This window comes from Tachypleus tridentatus, chromosome 4 (assembly GCF_004210375.1).
Source record: "Tachypleus tridentatus isolate NWPU-2018 chromosome 4, ASM421037v1, whole genome shotgun sequence".
Classification (NCBI taxonomy): domain Eukaryota; kingdom Metazoa; phylum Arthropoda; class Merostomata; order Xiphosura; family Limulidae; genus Tachypleus; species Tachypleus tridentatus.
The window spans coordinates 11841453-11866399 of record NC_134828.1 but is presented as its reverse complement, the minus strand read 5'-3'; the positions used below and the strand labels follow the sequence as shown (position 1 = coordinate 11866399).

Here is a 24947-nt window from a genome sequence, read left to right as displayed (position 1 = left end):
CAGGGTTGCTTCTTAGTTTCTGGAAGGCTTGATCGAAAACAGATCGCATGAAAATTTGTTAAATTCGAATTTCACATTATTGTTTGTCAGTTTACAGCTATCATCTCATACACATTAAGCGCAGATAGCCCCCGTGTAGCTTAGCGCGATATTCGAAACAAACCAAACCATAAACATCAATAATTGTTTCTGTTTCCTGCTAAATTAGGGACGGCTAGCACAGATAGCCCTCGAGTAGCTTTGTGCGAAATTCAACAACAAACAAATGTTTCTGTTTTTTATGAAAACGTGAAATAATTAGTGTATAGGATTCAATATCGAGTTACCTTCAAGTACAGTGATTAAAGAATGACTTACGGCCCACGTGTTCTTAAACACATCCGATGTTGAATTATAATACTCCATTCTTAAGTTCAGAAAGACGAGCACCCAGTTCAATGACTAAACCTAAGACGGTCAAACAGTTTGTTTGGAATGTCAATAAAAATTTGTTTAAAAGAAACTCGCAGAGAACGAGAAGTCAGAAATTATCGATTATTTATGTATTTATTGTCAGAGAAAGACCAACAGGTGATTTTATTGTAGATATTTTGAAATAATATAATCCAGGGAAAATAACTTTGGAAATTGTTTGTTGGAATAATTTAGTGTAGGCTGTTTTCAGTAAGATTGTTTCTTCTACAAACTTAATCCGAAGGTCGCGGGTTCGAATCCCTGTCACACCTAACATTCGCCCTTTCAGCCGTAGGGGCGTTATAATGTAACGGTCAATCCCACTATTCGTTGGTAAAAGAGTCGCTCAAGAGTTGGCGGTGGGTGGTGATGACTAGCTGCCTTCCCTCTAGTCTTACACTGCTAAATTAGGGACGACTAGCGCAGACAGGCCTCGTGTAGCTTTGCGCAAAATTTGAAAACAAACAAACTACAAAATTAAACAAAAAAAACCATTGGCCTCGTTTAAAGCAGAATTTCGTAATTAGATTAATCAAATAAAACTTATTATAATTCTAAAAAATTGCTATAACACTTCTTTAATATTGATAATTTTTCCAAAACATGAAATGAAGGCTACCGGGAGGGGTCGCTTTTTTTAAATACGCGGAGCTCTATGTAGTAGTGTGATGCCCATCAGTCAGTATTAGGGTGCATCAGCGGATAAAGGATAAAAATTAAAATGTCCCAATTTTTTTGCTCAGTTGCTCAGTTGTGCCACTGCATGAGAAAAGAACATAGACAAAGTTTCATTTCAATCGCGAAGTATTTAGGGGTCGCGCATCCCTCGTAAAGTTCACTATTTTCCTTAAATTTACCCTACATTACATTGTTAATGGTAATTAAATTATTTAAAGAGATTATTTAATATTTATTGATTATACAATTAGCAAAAACATAAAAACTTGAAAGAAAAATTTATTTCATTGAAGTTTTATCTTGCCTGCCCCCTTCTCTGCCCCCTTCGCATTATGTTCGCCGATATTCTTCTGCCACCTGAATCATATACTGAAATTGGTCTTCGTTCTTGGTGCTGCCCTCTGCCGTAAACTGTTGAATTAAAATGATGCACGATTTGAGCGACAAAAGTTACATAAAACAGTCACTAGCAATAAAGATTGAAAAGACGTCCTGTAATAAAGGAATACAAGTTAAAGGTAATGCAAGCCTTCAACTAAATCATGTCTTGAATAAACAAGTTGTCGTTTAACACTAAACTTTCCCTAAATTATCTCACGAGATCCAAAGACAACAAAATAAGGATTAAGTTCTTTAATATTTTAATATTTATATATCTTTGAAAATGATGAGATCAGAATGTAAATATAACTGATATCTCATCTAAAACAGAAAGTCTTCATAATTAAAGGCTTACACAAACATACTCACAAAGACTACACACTATCCTATCCCCCTATAACACCGTACACGGTGTTATTGATGATACCTTAAGTCCTATCCCCCTGTAACACCGTACACGGTGTTATTGATGATACCTTAAGTAATTTTCTTTTATACAAAATCCACAATACAAAAATCCAAATATACACGTAAAAAGTTTCCAATGCAAGGTGTACTGGAGAACCATGAGTGCATATATGTGATACTGATGCATGTACAACAAACAGTTCTATTCAAGTCTTTTTTTGAGCCTAATCATTCTTGTAATTTCCATTTCAACACCGGAGAATCTCCATTATTTTATTTTGCACAATAAGCCCACAGGGGAAGAGGAAATGATACTAAGGAGAATCCAATAACACCCAGAGGGAAGCTTATCCTATTACCTAGTGAGGATCATAAAAACGTAGGTCCTGCAACAAAGGCATTAGAAAAAAGTCTTGGCGACCCACTAAGCTTTCTGGCTTTCCAGATAGCTGCTCTTGGCGTATAATTATGTGAAACATGAGACTAATCTGGCGTTCGGAAGCATCCATTGCTCTCTCCGTCTGTTTATGCTGGTAAAAACAAAAGTTTCAAAAATACATAATGATGTCTCTATCACGAGAGTAGAGAATACAGAGCTCAGAAGAATCTCCAAAATGTGATGTCTGCAAACAAGGTGCAAGAGCTCACGTTCAAGTAACATTTCAATCCTCAGACAGACACCAGATTTGGATCCTGTATTGGTCGCCGTGGTGTCAAAGCAAAGCGATTTAATTCTGTCTTTTACATTCCATTCTACTAAAACTGATCCGATCTCAGAAGCTACTGAATTTGCATCTCCACTATCAATCTTGGGCACTGAAAGAATCTTCTCTATACCTTTACCTGAAACTAAAATTGCCAAACGTTCGATCTTCTCTCTGCCAACCAAGTCAGGCATCAGCTTACCATCCCAATGTAATGTCAAAGGAACGTTTGGAGAAAAACTTTCCTTCAATTCAGCTGCTAGAAGAGTACGGTTTGTAATTCGATTCCTCCTTATGGAACTTGGGCTAATGGTAAGATCCTCGATATTATGTCCAATATGAGCTGCAAAAGGAAGCAAAATGTGCGCGGCTTTTCGGTCACTGATCTGGGTTCTGTCTAAAGTCGAAGCTAGCCTTTCACTAATGCCAACTTTTCGTTTGGTTCCGGAAGCACGTTGTTATTTTGTGCGCATTGCGCAACCTCTAAATATTAATGTATTGGATTGATTTTTACGCTAGCATATTTTTTTCATTGAATGGAATCAAATTATAAGCGAGCGACTGAGTGTCACAACTTTTTGTTTGTTGACGCACCCTAGTCAGTATACATTAAAATGACGTCACATAAGGAACGCGTAACGTTGTAATTTGTACTGTGATGACGTCAGTAAAACGTGCGCATGCCATGAGTCACGAGAAAAATTATGCACTCTATAGGCTATAACACAGCATAATATACGAATTTCAACAGTAAGAAATACAAATATTTATTATTTTATTTTATTTTATTTACTTTTAAAAGAATATTTTCGGAGACACTATACTATCACATCTAGTATGAGAGTTTGTGTTATTTACAGATTGACATTGTTTTAGACACTATAGTGTCACATCTAGTATGAGAGTTTATGTTATTTACAGATTGACATTGTTTTAGATACTATAGTATCACATCTAGTATGAGGGTTTGTTTATGTTATTTACAGATTGACATTGTTTTAGATACTATAGTATGACATCTAGTATGAGAGTTTGTTTATGTTATTTACAGATTGACATTGTTTTAGACACTATAGTGTCACATCTAGTATGAGGGTTTATGTTATTTACAGATTGACATTGTTTTAGATACTATAGTATCACATCTAGTATGAGAGTTTGTTTATATTATTTACAGATTGACATTGTTTTAGATACTATAGTATGACATCTAGTATGAGAGTTTGTTTATGTTATTTATAGATTGACATTGTTTTAGATACTATAGTATGACATCTAGTATGAGAGTTTATGTTATTTACAGATTGACATTGTTTTAGATACTATAGTGTCACATCTAGTATGAGAGTTTATGTTATTTACAGATTGACATTGTTTTAGATACTATAGTATCACATCTAGTATGAGAGTTTATGTTATTTACAGATTGACATTGTTTTAGATACTATAGTATCACATCTAGTATGAGAGCTTATGTTATTTACAGATTGACATTGTTTTAGATACTATAGTATCACATCTAGTATGAGAGCTTATGTTATTTACAGATTGACATTGTTTTAGATACTATAGTATCACATCTAGTATGAGAGTTTATGTTAATTACAGATTGACATTGTTTCAGATACATTTACCCGTTATAACTAATTCTACTCTCCGTCACCGAACACGCTCGCTTTTTTCAGCAGTAGGGGTGTTGTAATGTCCTAATCAATCTGACTATTCGTTGGTTAAAGAGTAGCCCAATATTTGGCGGTGGGTGGTGTTGACCAGTTGCCCTTCCTCTAGTATGTAGTCCGTCACTACTAAATCATCGAATAGCCAGTGCAGATGATCTTTGAGTACGATATTCTAAATAAAGAAATTATCTATTTCTGCTTTTTCATCTATAGATGTGTCAGATTTCAAATTTAACTATAACCAGGTGAGAAAATACATAAAAGAAACAGTTTTCTGGTGTTGGAAAAACTTAAAATCCAATAGATCTTTATGCTTAATATTATAATATTACATCATTAAACGAGAGATTAATTAAATATGTCGCGTCTTTTTGTGGTGTAAATTTCTAATGAGTTTTAACAAGCACAAAATAATCCTGTTTACATTTTAACAAAAAATAACACAAAATTCTTAACACGTTTAAAGTCTGTGACAGCAAACTCGTAGAGTTGTTCATTTATAACCGGCTTGTTTTGGACAATTAATTTCTAGCATAGTCAGGGTGTTGATTGGATAGTTATACTGTATTACTTGAGTTTATAAGTAAATATATTGTCCAACATAAAATATTAATCTAGCCACATCGGGTGGTTTTATGACGTTCATATTAACATTATTTTCAAGCTTAATAGAGATCCGTGTTATTTTTTATCAAGTCCAAACATTTTAGCTTGTAACCCCATCTCTTGACGGATTTGTGATCTAATAAGAGTCGTGGCTAATAAGGATTCCTTCTTATTTTCACTTGGATAAATTCACCTGTATGTGGTGCAAGGTAACTCAGATGTCGAATATCTGTAAGACTGATTACATACAACGTCCCTTCTAGTCGCTCGGCAGCACGTGTGCAGTCTTATGTTGCTAAAAATTGTGTCGATACCCGTCATAGCCGTAACATGGACACCCCATTATGTAGCTTTATGTTTAATACAAAACCAAGTTGGTCAGATAAGTAAATATAGTGCCTTTGTGTTGTTTCGCTCGTCTGTATTGTTGCACAGGTAACATATTTTTTTGCAGCTAAGAAAGAAGATAATTGAACGTTGTTGTTTTTTCGCGTATTTCAAATATTCACGTAAAGGAATATCTATACTCGCCGTGTTGAACTGATATGCGGCACTCGCTACCAACTACTGGGGGACTCTATAACATACCCACAGCAGCTAATCAACGGTACTCTCTACCAACTACTGGGGGACACTTTATAACATACCCACAGCAGCTAATCAACGACACTCACTACCAACTACTGGGGGACTCTTTATAACATACCCACAGCAGCTAATCAACGACACTCACTACCAACTACTGGGGGACTGTTTATAACATACCCACAGCAGCTAATCAACGGTGATCGCTACCAACTACTGGGGGACACTTTATAACATACCCACAGCAGCTAATCAACGGTACTCACTACCAACTACTGGGGGGCTCTTTATAACATACCCACAGCAGCTAATCAACGGTACTCTCTACCAACTACTGGGGGACTCTTTATAACATACCCACAGCAGCTAATCAACGGTGATCGCTACCAACTACTGGGGGACTCTTTATAACATACCCACAGCAGCTAATCAACGGTACTCACTACCAACTACTGGGGGGCTCTTTATAACATACCAACAACAGCTAATCAACGACACTCACTACCAACTACTGGGGGACTCTTTATAACATACCCACAGCAGCTAATCAACGACACTCTCTACCAACTACTGGGGGGCTCTTTATAACATACCTACAGCAGCTAATCAACGACACTCTCTACCAACTACTGGGGGGCTCTTTATAACATACCCTCAGCAGCTAATCAACGACACTCACTACCAACTACTGGGGGACACTTTATAACATACCCACAGCAGCTAATCAACGACACTCTCTACCAACTACTGGGGGGCTCTTTATAACATACCTACAGCAGCTAATAAACGACACTCACTACCAACTACTGGGGAACTCTTTATAACATACCCACAGCAGCTAATCAACGACACTCACTACCAACTACTGGGGAACTCTTTATAACATACCCACAGCAGCTAATCAACGACACTCTCTACCAACTACTGGGGGGCTCTTTATAACATACCTACAGCAGCTAATCAACGACACTCACTACCAACTACTGGGGAACTCTTTATAACATACCCACAGCAGCTAATCAATGGTACTCACTACCAACTACTGGGGGACTCTTTATAACATACCAACAACAGCTAATCAACGGTACTCTCTACCAACTACTGGGGGACTCTTTATAACATACCCACAACAGCTAATCAACGACACTCACTACCAACTACTGGGGGACTCTTTATAACATACCCACAGCAACTAATCAACGGTACTCTCTACCAACTACTGGGGGACTCTTTATAACATACCCACAGCAGCTAATCAACGGTACTCTCTACCAACTACTGGGGGACTCTTTATAACATACCCACAGTTTCAAAATGCGAGGCGTTTTTGTTGTTGTTTTTTTGCTACAAAAGGGAATGCATCAAGAACCAATGGGTTCACATTCACCCATGCTAACCAACAATTCACACCCAACCCACATGGATATATGCATAGGTTTATGTGGAATAGTATAACACATTTAAAATTAATTGTTAAAACTTAGAAAACGTGAGATTCTCTCACGTTATTTACAAAAGAAAACATTAGATAGTGTAATTAGCTTCGGTATAGAACCCAGAATAATGACAATGAAAACAATCTTCCTGGTAAAATAACAATGCATTTAATAAACGTAGAGGTAAGACATAAATATAACAGTGTGATTATCGGATTATACTGATTCTATAACCAAGATAATGACTGTCCTTCAGGTTACACAGTTTATATAATCAGATCTACGACCTTTTCTCAAACTGCACTATTTTCCTTCCATAATCAAATCTGTGAATGCTTATCAGATTACTTTAGCTGCTATTATAGATAAGACAATTTGAATTTCTCAGATTGCATTGTTTCTATTACAATATCTACATACAGTGTATGTAACCAAATCTGCAACTGTTTGTCAGACTACATGACTTCTATAACCAGAAGTGTGACTGACTGTCTGTCAGTTTACAGCGTTTTCTTCTCTTACCAAGACTATGATTGTATGTCAGATTACACGGTTTATATAACCAGAACAGTGTATGTCTGTAAACTGCACGGTTTATATAACCAGAACAAAGTATGTCTGTGAGACTGCACGGTTCATATAACCAGAACAGTGTATGTCTGTGAGACTGCACGGTTCATATAACCAGAACAGTGTATGTCTGTAGGACTGCACGGTTTATATAACCAGAACAGTGTATGTCTGTGAGACTGCACGGTTTATATAACCAGAACAGTGTGTGTCTGTGAGACTGCACGGTTCATATAACCAGAACAGTGTATGTCAGTAGGACTGCACGGTTTATATAACCAGAACAGTGTATGTCTGTAGGATTGAACGGTTTATATAACCAGCACAGTGTATGTCTGTGAGACTGCACGGTTCATATAACCAGAACAGTGTATGTCTGTGAGACTGCACGGTTCATATAACCAGAACAGTGTATGTCTGTGAGACTGCACGGTTCATATAACCAGAACAGTGTATGTCTGTGAGACTGCACGGTTCATATAACCAGAACAGTGTATGTCTGTAGGACTGCACGGTTTATATAACCAGAACAGTATATGTCAGTAGGACTGCACGGTTTATATAACCAGAACAGTGTATGTCTGTAAACTGCACGGTTTATATAACCAGAACAAAGTATGTCTGTGAGACTGCACGGTTCATATAACCAGAACAGTGTATGTCTGTAGGACTGCACGGTTCATATAACCAGAACAGTGTATGTCTGTGAGACTGCACGGTTCATATAACCAGAACAGTGTATGTCTGTAGAACTGCACGGTTTATATAACCAGAACAGTATATGTCAGTAGGACTGCACGGTTTATATAACCAGAATAGTGTATGTCTGTGAGACTGCACGGTTCATATAACCAGAACAGTGTATGTCAGTAGGACTGCACGGTTTATATAACCAGAACAGTATATGTCAGTAGGACTGCACGGTTTATATAACCAGAACAGTGTATGTCTGTAAACTGCACGGTTTATATAACCAGAACAAAGTATGTCTGTGAGACTGCACGGTTCATATAACCAGAACAGTGTATGTCTGTAGGACTGCACGGTTTATATAACCAGAACAGTGTATGTCTCTAGGATTGAACGGTTTATATAACCAGAATAGTGTATGTCTGTGAGACTGCACGGTTCATATAACCAGAACAGTGTGTGTCTGTGAGACTGCACGGTTCATATAACCAGAACAGTGTATGTCAGTAGGACTGCACGGTTTATATAACCAGAACAGTGTATGTCTGTAAAATTGCTTGGTTTATATAACCAGCACAGTGTATGTCTGTGAGACTGCACGGTTCATATAACCAGAACAGTGTATGTCTGTGAGACTGCACGGTTCATATAACCAGAACAGTGTATGTCTGTGAGACTGCACGGTTCATATAACCAGAACAGTGTATGTCTGTGAGACTGCACGGTTCATATAACCAGAACAGTGTATGTCTGTAGGACTGCACGGTTTATATAACCAGAACAGTATATGTCAGTAGGACTGCACGGTTTATATAACCAGAACAGTGTATGTCTGTAAACTGCACGGTTTATATAACCAGAACAAAGTATGTCTGTGAGACTGCACGGTTCATATAACCAGAACAGTGTATGTCTGTAGGACTGCACGGTTCATATAACCAGAACAGTGTATGTCTGTGAGACTGCACGGTTCATATAACCAGAACAGTGTATGTCTGTAGAACTGCACGGTTTATATAACCAGAACAGTATATGTCAGTAGGACTGCACGGTTTATATAACCAGAATAGTGTATGTCTGTGAGACTGCACGGTTCATATAACCAGAACAGTGTATGTCAGTAGGACTGCACGGTTTATATAACCAGAACAGTATATGTCAGTAGGACTGCACGGTTTATATAACCAGAACAGTGTATGTCTGTAAACTGCACGGTTTATATAACCAGAACAAAGTATGTCTGTGAGACTGCACGGTTCATATAACCAGAACAGTGTATGTCTGTAGGACTGCACGGTTTATATAACCAGAACAGTGTATGTCTCTAGGATTGAACGGTTTATATAACCAGAATAGTGTATGTCTGTGAGACTGCACGGTTCATATAACCAGAACAGTGTATGTCAGTAGGACTGCACGGTTTATATAACCAGAACAGTGTATGTCTGTAGGATTGCTTGGTTTATATAACCAGCACAGTGTATGTCTGTGAGACTGCACGGTTCATATAACCAGAACAGTGTATGTCTGTGAGACTGCACGGTTCATATAACCAGAACAGTGTATGTCTGTGAGACTGAACGGTTCATATAACCAGAACAGTGTATGTCTGTGAGACTGCACGGTTCATATAACCAGAACAGTGTATGTCTGTAGGACTGCACGGTTTATATAACCAGAACAGTATATGTCAGTAGGACTGCACGGTTTATATAACCAGAACAGTGTATGTCTGTAAACTGCACGGTTTATATAACCAGAACAAAGTATGTCTGTGAGACTGCACGGTTCATATAACCAGAACAGTGTATGTCTGTAGGACTGCACGGTTCATATAACCAGAACAGTGTATGTCTGTGAGACTGCACGGTTCATATAACCAGAACAGTGTATGTCTGTAGAACTGCACGGTTTATATAACCAGAACAGTATATGTCAGTAGGACTGCACGGTTTATATAACCAGAATAGTGTATGTCTGTGAGACTGCACGGTTCATATAACCAGAACAGTGTATGTCAGTAGGACTGCACGGTTTATATAACCAGAACAGTATATGTCACTAGGACTGCACGGTTTATATAACCAGAACAGTGTATGTCTGTAAACTGCACGGTTTATATAACCAGAACAAAGTATGTCTGTGAGACTGCACGGTTCATATAACCAGAACAGTGTATGTCTGTAGGACTGCACGGTTTATATAACCAGAACAGTGTATGTCTCTAGGATTGAACGGTTTATATAACCAGAATAGTGTATGTCTGTGAGACTGCACGGTTCATATAACCAGAACAGTGTATGTCTGTGAGACTGCACGGTTTATATAACCAGAACAGTATATGTCAGTAGGACTGCACGGTTTATATAACCAGAACAGTGTATGTCTGTAAACTGCACGGTTTATATAACCAGAACAAAGTATGTCTGTGAGACTGCACGGTTCATATAACCAGAACAGTGTATGTCTGTAGGACTGCACGGTTCATATAACCAGAACAGTGTATGTCTGTGAGACTGCGCGGTTCATATAACCAGAACAGTGTATGTCTGTAGAACTGCACGGTTTATATAACCAGAACAGTATATGTCAGTAGGACTGCACGGTTTATATAACCAGAATAGTGTATGTCTGTGAGACTGCACGGTTCATATAACCAGAACAGTGTATGTCAGTAGGACTGCACGGTTTATATAACCAGAATAGTGTATGTCTGTAAGACTGCACGGTTTATATAACCAGAATAGTGTATGTCTGTAGGACTGCACGGTTTATATAACCAGAACAGTATATGTCAGTAGGACTGCACGATTCATATAACCAGAACAGTGTATGTCAGTAGGACTGCACGGTTTATATAACCAGAACAGTGTATGTCTCTAGGATTGAACGGTTTATATAACCAGAACAGTGTATGTCTCTAGGATTGAACGGTTTATATAACCAGAATAGTGTATGTCTGTGAGACTGCACGGTTCATATACCCAGAACAGTATATGTCTGTAGGACTGCACGATTTATATAACCAGAACAGTGTATGTCTGTGAGACTGCACGGTTCATATAACCAGAACAGTGTATGTCTGTAGGACTGCACGGTTTATATAACCAGAACAGTGTATGTCTGTGAGACTGCACGGTTTATATAACCAGAACAGTGTGTGTCTGTGAGACTGCACGGTTCATATAACCAGAACAGTGTATGTCAGTAGGACTGCACGGTTTATATAACCAGAACAGTGTATGTCTGTAGGATTGCTTGGTTTATATAACCAGCACAGTGTATGTCTGTGAGACTGCACGGTTCATATAACCAGAACAGTGTATGTCTGTGAGACTGCACGGTTCATATAACCAGAAGAGTGTATGTCTGTGAGACTGCACGGTTCATATAACCAGAACAGTGTATGTCTGTAGGACTGCACGGTTTATATAACCAGAACAGTATATGTCAGTAGGACTGCACGGTTTATATAACCAGAATAGTGTATGTCTGTGAGACTGCACGGTTTATATAACCAGGACAGTGTATGTCTGTGAGACTGCACGGTTCATATAATCAGAACAGTGTATGTCTGTAGGACTGCACGGTTTATATAACCAGAACAGTGTATGTCTGTGAGACTGCACGGTTCATATAACCAGAACAGTGTATGTCTGTAGGACTGCACGGTTTATATAACCAGAACAGTGTATGTCTGTGAGACTGCACGGTTCATATAACCATAACAGTGTATGTCTCTATGATTGAACGGTTCATATAACCAGAACAGTGTATGTCTGTAGGACTGCACGGTTTATCTAACCAGAACAGTCTATGTCTGTAGGACTGCACGGTTTATATAACCAGAACAGTGTATGTCTCTATGATTGAACGGTTCATATAACCAGAACAGTGTATGTCTGTAGGACTGCACGGTTTATATAACCAGAACAGTGTATATCTGTAGGATTGCTTGGTTTATATAACCAGAACAGTGTATGTCTGTAGGACTGCACGGTTTATATAACCAGAACAATGTATGTCTGTAGGACTGCACGGTTTATATAACCAGAACAGTGTATGTCTGTAGGACTCCACGGTTTATATAACTAGAACAGTGTATGTCTGTAGGATTGAACGGTTTATATAACCAGAACAGTGTATGTCTGTAGGACTGCACGGTTTATATAACCAGAACAGTGTATGTCTGTAGGATTGAACGGTTTATATAACCAGAAGAGTGTATGTCTGTAGGACTGCACGGTTTATATAACCAGAACAGTGTATGTCTGTAGGATTGAACGGTTTATATAACCAGAACAGTGTATGTCTGTAGGATTGCTTGGTTTATATAACCAGAACAGTGTATGTCTGTAGGATTGCTTGGTTTATATAACCAGAACAGTGTATGTCTGTAGGATTGAACGGTTTATATAACCAAAACAGTGTATGTCTGTAGGACTGAACGGTTTATATAACCAGAACAGTGTAAGTCTGCAGAATTGCACAATTTTCATTTTTCCCCCTCTCTAAACGCAAGACATATAAATACCAAGTAAATATGTCTATCTTTAGCATTCATATTTCTAAGTTCCGGTAATCACTGATGTATGTCTGCACGCGTAGTTTGAAACATATCAGAATGATTTGCTAGTGTTAGGATTTAATTGAAAATTGGTTTAAACTCAGTTTAACTAACTCTCACAAAGAAATATGGATATGTCAGACTACATCCGCTTCTAATACATCTGAAGAGATGTTCTGTTAATGTTTAGCAGTTTAATCAAGTTAACATATAGTTAAATATCCTATATCCTACACGTCAAATCAATAAAACATTAATACTTGTTTTCTATTTCTGTTCCATAACTCAGAATTATAACTGATTTTTAGTAAGATATTAAGAACCGTTCATTTTCTTTCTCGTAGTGTTCTGTCTAGCTAAGCCTTAATGTGCGTGCTCTTTGTCATTATTGAAAAGCCAAAATATCCACTGAACTTTAAAAATTCTGCTCACAAATGAAAACATTAAGGAGCATACACCCTGAACAATTCAGTTGACACAGTGCAAAGTGCCTGAATAGATTTCATGTTTCTTGCACGTGTATCTGATGTATATGGCATCTTTTGGACGTTTTGTTTTTTTGATACACAACCGTTCTCTTAATGACACGATAGCATGACAGGATTTACTATGTACAAATTATTCAAAATCAGCTCCGTTTTAAAACGTCATTCGTCAGAACGTTGCGTGATAGGAGCGAATTAATTCCAAGAACATTCAGGAAAAATAGATGGATTTTAACCTTTTCTTTTTGATTCAGGTTTGTTCATCACCTCTGAGGTGGGTAGGTGCACTAGTAGTCGTGGGATTCAAGTGGGTAGGTGCACCAGCAATGATGGTGCTGCGATGGGAAGGTGCACCAGTAGTGATGGTGCTGCGGTGAGTAGGTGCACAAGCAGTGACGGGTGCCTATCCATGTTTTAAAATTGATGAATACTTTTCCTATTCTACAATGAGTTCTCAAAATAAAAAGTTTTACTGTTTCATTTACGTCAAGTTATTGTTTATATAATAGTAAACTTGTAATAGTAAACTCACATAATTGGGTGAATATTTTATGTCCAATATATTTAAAATAACGAGATTTTTCAATTATATTAAGGTGTACTTGTGCCTTCTGTTCCACAGGTTGTTATACCCTAGGATATCTTCAGATGTTACTACCAGCATATAAGGACAAACTTAAAGGCGACACAAACAAAGAACTTTGCGGGAGAGGTCTATGTCTCAAATCTTTGTTTCCCACCTGGATTTATATGCCTGAGAAACCCACAAATTATGTATAAAAGACAAAAATCAACTAACATAAAACTGTATTTGCACCAGTGAGCCAAGAATATAATATAACTCACAATCAAAATGACAGTGACAAAGTAAATATGTTTATAAAAGAAAACAAAAACAAAGTTAGGTATAAATGTACCAGTGTCCAAGTAGGTAATAATTACCATCAGATACAATAGCGAAGTAGAAATGAACTCTTCACGCGCAAATCCAACGCTATAGAAACAACATGTTTCTAGCGGTCGCTTGCAGTAGGTCAGCAGTAAGCTAACACACTTAGAACGCTAAAATCTGGGCTTCGATTCTTCGTGATGAACAGAGCTTATATAGCCTATTTCGCAGCTTTGTACTAAAACAAACAAACGAGTCCTAACGATGTGTTTTGACTTCAATAAATCTTAGCTTTCAGGGTTACGAACTGTTCTAGTTAAGTCTCGTCAGCGTTACAACCCTATATTTTCTTCTTCACTGGATCGTAATGGCTCATATTCTGAGTGACCTCTTTTACTGTAAATAATAATTTTTACGATTCCGTACCTTTAACTCTTAAGGTTCGATTATAACAGTTCGGTTTTTTTATTCCACTGTTTTTTTACTATTGTTTAGTAATCAAAATGTGGACTAGATTCATGGGTGTCCTTGTCACCAGGTTGAATAACAGATCCGTAAAGAGGAAAGGATTTACTTTTCAAATCTTTCGTTCACTTATAATACGTAACAGGCCCTTGAGTTCAAACTTTAAATTCGTACTTTGTTGTTTTTTATAACTATGCACTTATCGAGTAGCTTTTAGGCTAAACATTCTTCGCTGTCGTCTGTAAAATCTTCCCCAACGAGAGTATGTGGTAGAGGGCACTGTATAAAATATAAAAAAAGGGAAATGTTTTCTTTACAGACGACCTAATAAACAAGGAACATGTATCAGTAAACTTTGATACTATAATCTAGTCTATTGTGATACGAACAGCAACATTTTAAACGTGTTCGTGCTCAACATCTTCGAAGGTATTTGTTTGGTTTTTATTAAGAACAAAGCTACAGAATGGGCTATTTGTGCAATGTGTGTTTTCTTATAACAAAGCCACATCAGGTTATTTGTTTTGTCCACTGAGGGGAATCGAATCCCCTGATTTTAAAGTTGTAAAATCATAGACTTACCGCTGTCTCAGCAGGGGCCCTGATCAACAGCGAAGTCCTTCTCCTTTTTTGCGCCCCCCCCGCTAGTACAGAGGTATATCTCGGAATTTACAACGCTAAAATCAGGGGTTCGATTCCCTCGGTGGGCTCAGCAGATAGCCCGATGTGGCTTTGTTATAAGGAAACACACACACACTTTTTAGCGCTCTAATGGAGGCGATCTTTTCATAAATCTAATCACTTTTGATAATAAATTATTTTCAACTGGAAGAACAAATCGGTATTTATTTAAGTTCATATCCAATTATTAAGCAAAAATCACGTTGCGAAGGCTTTAATAATTAAAACGGGGCTTAATGATCTTTTAATGAAGGTGTTTGTTTGTTTGTTGTCTTTAAGCCCAAAGCTGGACAATGTGCAATCTGTACTGCGACCACTGCGGTTATCGAAACCCGCTTTTCAGTTTCATAAGCCTTCAAACTCCCAGCTGAGCCACTGGGAGTGGGGAACATAAAATTAACAGATATTCGAAGATTTGTCTATTTTCTAAAATATATTTAAGTTCCGTTCTTGTTTTCTTCTGTCCAATAAAAATAATTTTAAATTAGTGTGTCTTTTTCACACTTTCTTTCCGCGTTTATTGTATAGAAACGATGGTATGATTGTAATATAAATTGGAGCACGTGGATAAATGAAGGATTTTTGAAAAATTACATTAGAGCCACATGTTGACAGTAAGTCCAACTCGAATCAACTATTTCATCAACAACCTGAAGCTAATAATGTAATCTGACTTTACGACTTTATTATCTCACCATCAATAGTCATTGTCATCTACGACCACGAGTCCCCAGTGAGAAGTATCTAATAAGGTATGTCAAACGGAGATGACGTCCAACACTAGCACAAAATACACACTAATCTAAGAATATTACCAGAGTAGCTCGTTGTAAACACGTCACATTAAGATGGCATGCAATACTGACATAAAAACCAGCATGCGCAATGGTTTAAGGAGAAGCATTATTTCATGATTGCATTTTTGAGGTCCGGCATAGCCAGCTGAGTTAAGGTGTTCGACTCGTAATCTGAGGGTATTGGGTTCGAATCCCCGTCGCACCAAACATGCTCGCCCTTTCAGCCATGGGGGCGTTATAATGTGACAGTCAATCCCACTATTCGTCTGCTAAAAGAGTAGCCCAAGAGTTGGCAGTGGATGGTGATGACTAGCTGCCTTCCATCTAGTCTTACACTGCTAAATTAGGGACGGCTAGCGCAGATCGCCCTCTTGTAGCTTTGCGCGAAATTAAAACAAAACAGATCCCTGTGTTTCATTAATTTTAAAGCTGGATTTTGTCTTTCCTGGTATGATAACCCGTCCACCTATGAAACAGTGATAATTTTATGTACTTACAAAGCTAAAATCCAGGGTTCGAATTTCCATGGTGAACACAGTTGATAGCCCCAGATTGGTGGCTTTGTTCTTAAACAAACAAACCCTGATACATCGCTGGAAGCAAAGTGTGGGATCAGATATATTTTTCGTAGTTGTTCACAGTTTTTATAAAATAAGAGGAAAGGCACTTTGGGGCCATAAAGGTAGGTAAGTGAGGATTGTAGTATACCCATTCACCTCCTTGTGTACGTTCGTAACTGTAATTTACGAACGTAAAGTATAGCATATAATTCAATTCACCTGTAAATAACAACACACCTCATAGCTACTGTAAATATTGGGGCGTTACGCTTTCAAAATACAGTTTGTAAATGTCTTTATGTATTCGCAGATTAACAGAAAGGGCGTGGTATGTTGTGAGCCAATTTTGTCACGATGTTACTAATGGGAAGTTGCAGTTAGGCCTAAAAGCCTTGGTAAATTGCGTGATCGGAAACTCAAGAAGTATCGCCCACCTCAGTAGTGATAAAAAAGCCTAATTTTTGTAACTGAGTTTGATTTTTATTTCTGCTTCTTACTTTGTTACTACAACACATTATACAGTAACAAGAGTACGAGAAAACTACATTGACCTAAAAACTTAATGCGACTTAATAATATATCATAAAATACGATTTTAACATATATTTTGTGTCTATTTCCTGTTTCAAGATGACCTAACATTTACAGATATGCATATGATTACTGGTTTGAACCATACACAATTACACGTAAAGGGGTGGAAAAAAAACGATAAAAAGTTACTGATATTCAGTACAATCCATTCGGGAAAATAAGTACGACAGAGAATAATTTCTTGGTTAAAACAAATATTTCATAAACGAGAAACAAATAATATTTCAATTGTTTACATTGGTTCGCGAAGATTGTTTGTTTGTTTTTTGGGGGGGCGTTTGTTTGTTTAAGCCCAAAGCCACCACACTGTGCTACCTACACTCTGTCTACCGCGGAGAATCGAACCCAAGATTTTAAGAGATGCAAGTTCGTAAACTTACCACTGCCGCACCGGAGGACCAAAAAGTTACTGGATAATGGATTTGTTTGTTTATTGTTAAGTACAAAATTTCAAACGTGGGCTAACTGTTTTATGACCATGGATTAAACTTTTCATATTATTATTTAAAGTGTGTACATTCAACTGAGGCCCGGCATGGCCAAGCGCGTTAAGGCGTGCGACTCGTAATGTGAGGGTCGCGAGTTCGCATCCGCGTCGCGCCAAACATGCTCGCCCTCCCAGCCGTGGGGGCGTTATAAGGTGACGGTCAATCCCACTATTCGTTGGTAAAAGAGTAGCCCAAGAGTTGGCGGTGGGTGGTGATGACTAGCTGCCTTCCCGCTAGTCTTACACTGCTAAATTAGGGACGGCTAGCACAGATAGCCCTCGAGTAGCTTTGTGCAAAATTCCAAAACAAACAAAATACATCCAACTGTAAAAATCCATTTTATAATATTTATCTGTTCGCATCAAATCAACAGTTTTGACCAAAAACTGAATTTCTGTTGAAAAATCGTACATCTGTTGAAATATAGGAGCAATATTGAATTGAGTGATTACTCCCTGATTGAAGATGGGGAAGGGGCTCCCCTGACCTCTTTCTAGTCCAACTTCGTGACAGAGAAAGGTCAAAGTGCGAGGTTGTAATATGCAGAATGAAATATAAAAACAACACAATCTTTATTGGCTAAAGGCCAAATGAATACGATGAGCAAAGAATATTAAAACACATTAAGACCTTCGTTTCCGTAAAAATTTGACTCCTACGTCGACCGGAAATTCGACCCTTCTTCAGTAACTTGTTTGTATCACCCACGGCCCAGTAAATACGGCCAAGGACCACAGCTAGTGGATATGGATATACCACTGATCTGAGGTTTACAGAACATTCGTGGAATGTGAAATCTAGTTCACTACGACTCCAAGCGTTACAGAGAAACTGGAGGATTAATTAAACAACCGAGTTTCTATTAAACACTTCACTGCTCTTTCACGTTAAACAATCGTAAATTAACTTGGTAGAGAAACAGAAATCTGAGGCAGGTGGCGTCGAAATAAAACGACGAAATATAGATTATTTTTGTAAAATGTGTTAAATGTTTCAACCTTTCGTATAATGTATGTTCTGTTTAGTTCCCTAACATATTTTGAAGACAAAATATGGATACTGAATTTGTTTGTTTGTTTGTTTGTTTGTTTTGAATTTCGCGCAAAGCTACACAAGGGCTATCTGCGCTAGCCGTCCCTAATTTAGAAGTGTAAGACTAGAGGGAAAGCAGCTAGTCGTCACCACCCACCGCCAACTCTTGGGCTACTCTTTTACCAATGAATAGTGGGATTGACCGTAACATTATAACGCTCCCACGGCTGAAACGCCTAAAATACATGTGATTGTACTTATTACCCTTGGATTTACTTCAGTATACGTTAATAGCAGTTATAATACATTGCTTGAATATTTTAAACAAATACTATCTTCCTATGTTTATAAACATAGGATATAACCGTAAGCGCTACCTACCCACAAAGTCTGGAAAGTAAAAACACAGACAATGATTACTCCAATAATTTTTCTTATAAATGTTGTAGAATTTAGGAAAATTGTTTAAAGAACCACAGCCTTTCAATGATTAATGTAATTTTAATTTTAGATATGTTTTAATTTGTTGTTTCTTGGTCTCGCTTGTTTTGAATTTCGCGCAAATCTACACAAAAGCTATCTGCGCTAGCTGTTTCTAATTTAGCAGTGAAAGACTTGAGGGAAGGTAGCTAGTCATCACCACCCACAGCAAACTCTTGGGCTACTCTTTTACCAATGAATAGTGAGATTAACCGTAGCATTATACCGCTCATACGGCTGAAATGGTGAGCATGGTTTGTGGGACTGGGATTCGAAACAGAGACTCTCAGACTGCGAGTGCCCAAACCACCTGCCCATTCCTGGATGGTATCTGTTTCATTATCGAGACGACGTGTTAGCTTATTCAGGCTGTCTCACTGTAGAAGTGGCCCAGCATGGCCAGGTGGATTAAGGCGTTCGACTCGTAATCTGAGGGTCGCGGGTTCGAATCTCCGTCGCACCAAACATGCTCGCCCTTTCAGCCGTGGGGGCGTTATAATACATTAAATCCCACTATTCGTTGATAAAAGAGTAGCCCCAAGAGTTGGCGGTGGGTGGTGATGAGTAGCTGCCTTCCCTCTAGTCTTACACTGCTAAATTAGGGACGTCTAGCGCAAATAGTCCTTGAGTAGCTTTGCGCGAAATTCAAAACAAACAAACAAACATTGTAGAAGTAGACAGGGACAGCCCTTTAGATCCAAATCCCTGCCATGTGTACTGTGTCAAAAATACCCTTGAAATAACATCTCGTTATTTATACAGATCTCGTAAATAACAGAACAATAATTGTTAACCCTATTTATTAAAAACAAACCTTTATGTTAAATCTTTAACATCAATTTTTCATTTTAACGTAAAACTACCAAATTTATCACCTGACACACTGTATAATAGCTTAAATTGCTTTATATTTTTAGAATGTCGTGAAATTTAATCTAATATTTTAAACCTGATAAAACGTTTTCTGAAAGAAATGTCTGCCAGGGGATCGGTGGTAGGTGGTTGGTACGGTTCAGGTATCTTTCAGCGTAGCTTCGGCCTTAGCAAGAAACAAACTAAAAGAAGTGTTGATTAAAAGCAAATTAACAGTAATAACTCATCATGTTAATGGTAAGATATAAACAGTATTTATTTGGTTGTTTTCTTATTGTTACTTAGGTTTAAAAAACGTCGTAGTAACTTTGTAAGTAGATGATCTATATTAAACTATGGATATTCTGTTAAGCCTAATAATGCATTATGATGGTTTTCAGAGAAAGACATACAAAGCAAAATGATTTAAATTAGCTCAAAGTAAACTACGACAACTACATCATATTATATCCAGTAAAAAAATATCTATGGTGTTAAATATGTGGGTAACCAGACTTCACATTTCAACACAGCCCTTATTAATTACGGTATACTTGTGTTCTGCGAGTTTTTTATACGAGTTCAGTAAAATGTGGGTGTGATATTCACATCCAATTTACGTACAGCTGTTTCAAGAACGTGAGTTATATGTAAGTACTGGCCACGCAGACTTTCTAAAACATCTAAAAAAAAACTGAAGTCATGAATGATAGGCCAAGAGGACAGAAGTGCAGGATGTTATAAAACAAAAGTCGTTCATATGTGAAAAATAAAACATCGCTAACACCTGTGACGTGTAATAACCTTTTGACACTTGAGAGGCCGTCGTTAATTAAATCATAGATAGGGAACAGAAAAAAATGTATTTCTTTTTTTAATGCGTATCAAGTACAGAGTGATTTTTTTTCTAGGTCGCTTTATCACTTATCACATAGGGATATTACGTATTAGATCAACGAAACAGTAAATATTATCATGGATGTATCTCTAACATGTATGTAATCATAGAAGCAAGTACTGGAAAAAGAAATTAGAAACTTTGTGAATTTTCATCGTACCTCTTGACAATGGTTCAATAGCATGATTTATTGTGTCTCCGAAATCAAACTGAATGATTTAGCTTTATTATAAATGTTTGAATTGGTTTCCCTTGACAACGAGATTTTCTATTAGGAAAATAATATCTGTTCGCTGTATCTGTTAAGTTCCTGTATCCAAGCAACTTGTTCCTTTCCGAAAAATGTCGAAGTGGAAAGGAAGAAAGAATTCTTGTTACGATATATATTTTTTAAAACTATGGAAAATGAGTCAACTATTCATGGGTTAATGTGCATTGTTTTTGTTATGGCACAAAGCTACGCAGTGGACTATCTGCGCTTTGTTCGGCTCTAAAGAATAGATATAAGTTAGCACGTCAAAATTTAAAAGTAACTTAAAATTAATTGAGCCAATTCTGTACAATCCAGCAGGAGTGCATAGTGTCGTAGAAATTAAAATCAATAACTAATAAAACTCTAGTCTCATATCATTAAATGCATTGAGTCATAAGTCACTATCTTTGTGTTAATCTTTTTCCTTGTTTTGTTTTTCGGCCTGAATCCCATTAGCGTCTCACGAGTTTCGAACAGCTTTAATTAGTTCTAAATTTACATACTAAACTAATAAGGAAAAAATATAATCTTCATGAATTTAAATATTAATAGAAAATAAGAATGGTGAAAAATAATGCTCTAAATTATAAAACAATATTTTCAAAGAATATTAACACATATAATTTATTATTTTCGTCAAAAAAGTCGGATGTATACAGCGAAAAACTTTACCTTTAATGCATGGCGTTTACTGTGTTAAGCCTAAATTAATCGTCGTCTAGATATTCTGTTTATTTAGCCTATTGTAACTGATTAATGACAGGCTTTAGGCGGATATTTACTCTTTCAACCTAAAATCGTGCTATTAGATTATAGTGGCTATAATTCCTTTACTCAGGCCGAGGAAGCTGGAGTGATGAGCGTTGTAAAACATTAATTTAGTTAAAACTGAATTTAGTAAATAGTCCCTGTAAGAGCAAACACAGTGGGCGTTAGTGTAGGTTAAAAATTAAACTTTTCCTATATTAGTTGGAAGAGTGTTTTGGAGGATAACTCATTACCATTGGTACACTGGGAAAGTTTAACAAATTTTACTTTCACTGTTCAAAGAAATGTTGAAAGATGTTAAATAAATGCATTTATTGATTTGGTTTTAAAATATATTGAATTAAAATTAATATTCTCTATTATTTGCGTCTCTCGCTGGTACAGCGGTAAGTTTACGGATTTACAACGCTGTTCGATTCCCTTCGGTGGACTCAGCAGATAGCTCAATGTGGCTTTACTATAAGAAAAACACACTTCTTTGTAGCTGTTACGAAATGTATTTGCTTACGAAATTAATTGCTGTCTATAAAAACGTTACGGGTTGTCAGTTTTATAGGGGCCGAGTTTTTTACAGTAGATGTCTGTGACTTGTTGGTGATAACTTTCAACAATAAACGGACAGCACCCAGTCCGCTTATTTTAAAATGATATATTTACAACAAGTGAAACATACCTATACATATTTCATTACAGTATTGTTTATCACACTCGTATTCATAGTTTAAAATAATTGTCTCTTTTGGTCAATGTCACACAGGCGGATTCAACTAATTTAGAATGCCCTTTATTCTCCTTTATCTATGTTATTACAACATAAGTTGTGAAACGTGCTTCAGAAATATTTCATTACAGCTAAACTTACATACAATCTAACTTCACTTTTATTTTTGATTTCACTAACTTAACTTTTAAATATGTTGCACTGATTTGGTCTGATATATATATTGCCTGACCAAGGCCTACGAGATGCTATGATGTAACAATATTTGCTTAAAGCAACGAGAACATTTCAGAAGATTCTAGTAAAATGGTATCAATTCACAACAATTGGACTACGCAACATCATCAGAAAAAAGAGCTGTAAAAAAGGTTTTAGTTCGGTTATTCTGTTTATTCAGCCTGTTGTGTAAGTGATTAATAATGGACTCTAGACTCCATTAGGTTATAGTTGCTGTGATTTCTGTTTCTCAGACCGTAGTAATGAGTGTTGCAAAACATTAATTGAGCGAGAATTGAATTTACTAAATGCTGCCAAATATTCCCTGTAAGAGCAAACATTGGTATTCTGTTGGTAATATGATCCGTTTAATTTCTCTAGTAGAACTGCCTTCATAAGTATTACAGCGGTGTATTTTGACCTTCTATTTTGTAAATCCTCTTCCCTTTGGTCTTCTTCTCCACTTTCTCTTGGACAATGTCCTAAAATTTCTGCACTAAAGTGTCTTCCCTCGTGCGTCTTTTAATTCCCGTTGACCTACATTTGGGATGTCGACTTTGTTCTTTGCCATTCTCCACTAGAACTCTTGTGGGGTCTGCAGATCCTTATCAGTATCCTTTCTGTTGGTTCTTCCAAATTTCTACTGCCTGGTATATTGCCAATCACCAATTCGTAGATGGGTACCTTCATACACTTGGTATTTCTGACAGTAAGCCACTATTTAAGGTAAATATTTACAATACTTTTTCATTATGTATAAAGACAGCTTTATGTTCATACACAAAGTTTTATCGTATAGTCTGTACAAACATTTACTGTTCCCTTATCGATCTCTCATTGAAGAGAGAATCTGGTAAGCTTCACCTAGATAGGATCCCTGGTCGTGGTTTTAATCTTGTGTTGTATAAGATCTGTCTTGCCTTGTTTATTGGTACAGTAACTCTTGTAGGTTTTTCTTCTGCTTGCCAGTCAGTTCTTCACTTATTCTGACGTTCTAGTATGTCTCATTTCCACCCAATAGTCTTAAATTTACTAGGTCTTCATCTTTTAAGCCAAAGTTACTGTCTTCTCATTCTTGATCTGTAAAAGCCACACCTGCAACGTCCATCTGTGTCTAAGTAGCTGCACCTTGTTATGTCTTCTGCCTCTCAAAGTACCTCCTAATAGATCTTAATCTCCCTGTCCACTTTCACTTTGTAGTCCATAATGGTGACCACTTCCTGTACTTCAAAAGGTTCTTTATTTTACAGGATGAGTTTGTTGTTGTTGTCTGTGGATAGCAGAAGTAGGACCTTCTGTCTGGTCTCGAAATCCTGATTCTTGACCTCCTTACTATATAAGTCTTTCTGATTACCTTAAGCTGCATACAAACTTTCTCTTGCCCCCCGTTAGTAGAGCAGTATATCTACGGATTTACAACGCTAAAATCAGGGGTTCGAGTCACCTCGTTGGGCTCAGCAGACAGTCCGATGTGGCTTTGCACACACAAAACTTTCTCTAACAAGTTGACATGTCTCTTGTAATCAGATTCTGAAGTCTAACATGTGTTCCTTACTCTTTATCCTTCTTCTACTGTCCACAGCTCTTTCAATATAATTTGACTCCATACTGTTCTTTCATACAGCAACTCAAAAGGTAAAAATTCTGTACTTGCTAAGCAAACAATACTGATTACAGGTTCTAGTCACATGGTCTCTCCTGGCACGTCTTCTTCAATATGCTGTTTTAGACACCCCTGAATCTTTAACAAAGATTACTACGCCTGGAGTTGTAAGGGGTTCTAAAGAGTTGTCTATTGCTGATAAGTCTGCCCACCTCTTGCATCAGTTCTGAAGAAAACTGGGTCCCTCTGTCACTGGGACTTCTTTTGGAAACCCTTCTCTACAAAAACTTCCAGGATGACTTTTGCCACTCTTTCTGTGCATATCTTTGGCAGTGCATGGCTTCTGGGTAACGTGTCACATAGTTGACCATTGTCAGCAAATATCAGTTTTTCTTGACAGACCAATTC

The 24947-nt window shown here is 37.3% G+C and overlaps 1 protein-coding gene across 1 annotated transcript in view; it reads right to left on the bottom strand.

Annotated features, from left to right (window-relative positions):
* The window catches only part of LOC143250018 (glutamate receptor ionotropic, NMDA 3A-like), a 95269-nt gene extending 71643 nt beyond the window's left edge, over positions 1-23626 (bottom strand). Inside the window, 1 exon segment of the mRNA XM_076500653.1 lies at positions 23478-23626. Within this exon segment, the coding sequence (XP_076356768.1) occupies positions 23478-23626 (149 nt within the window).
* Positions 23627-24947: the final 1321 nt, after the last annotated feature.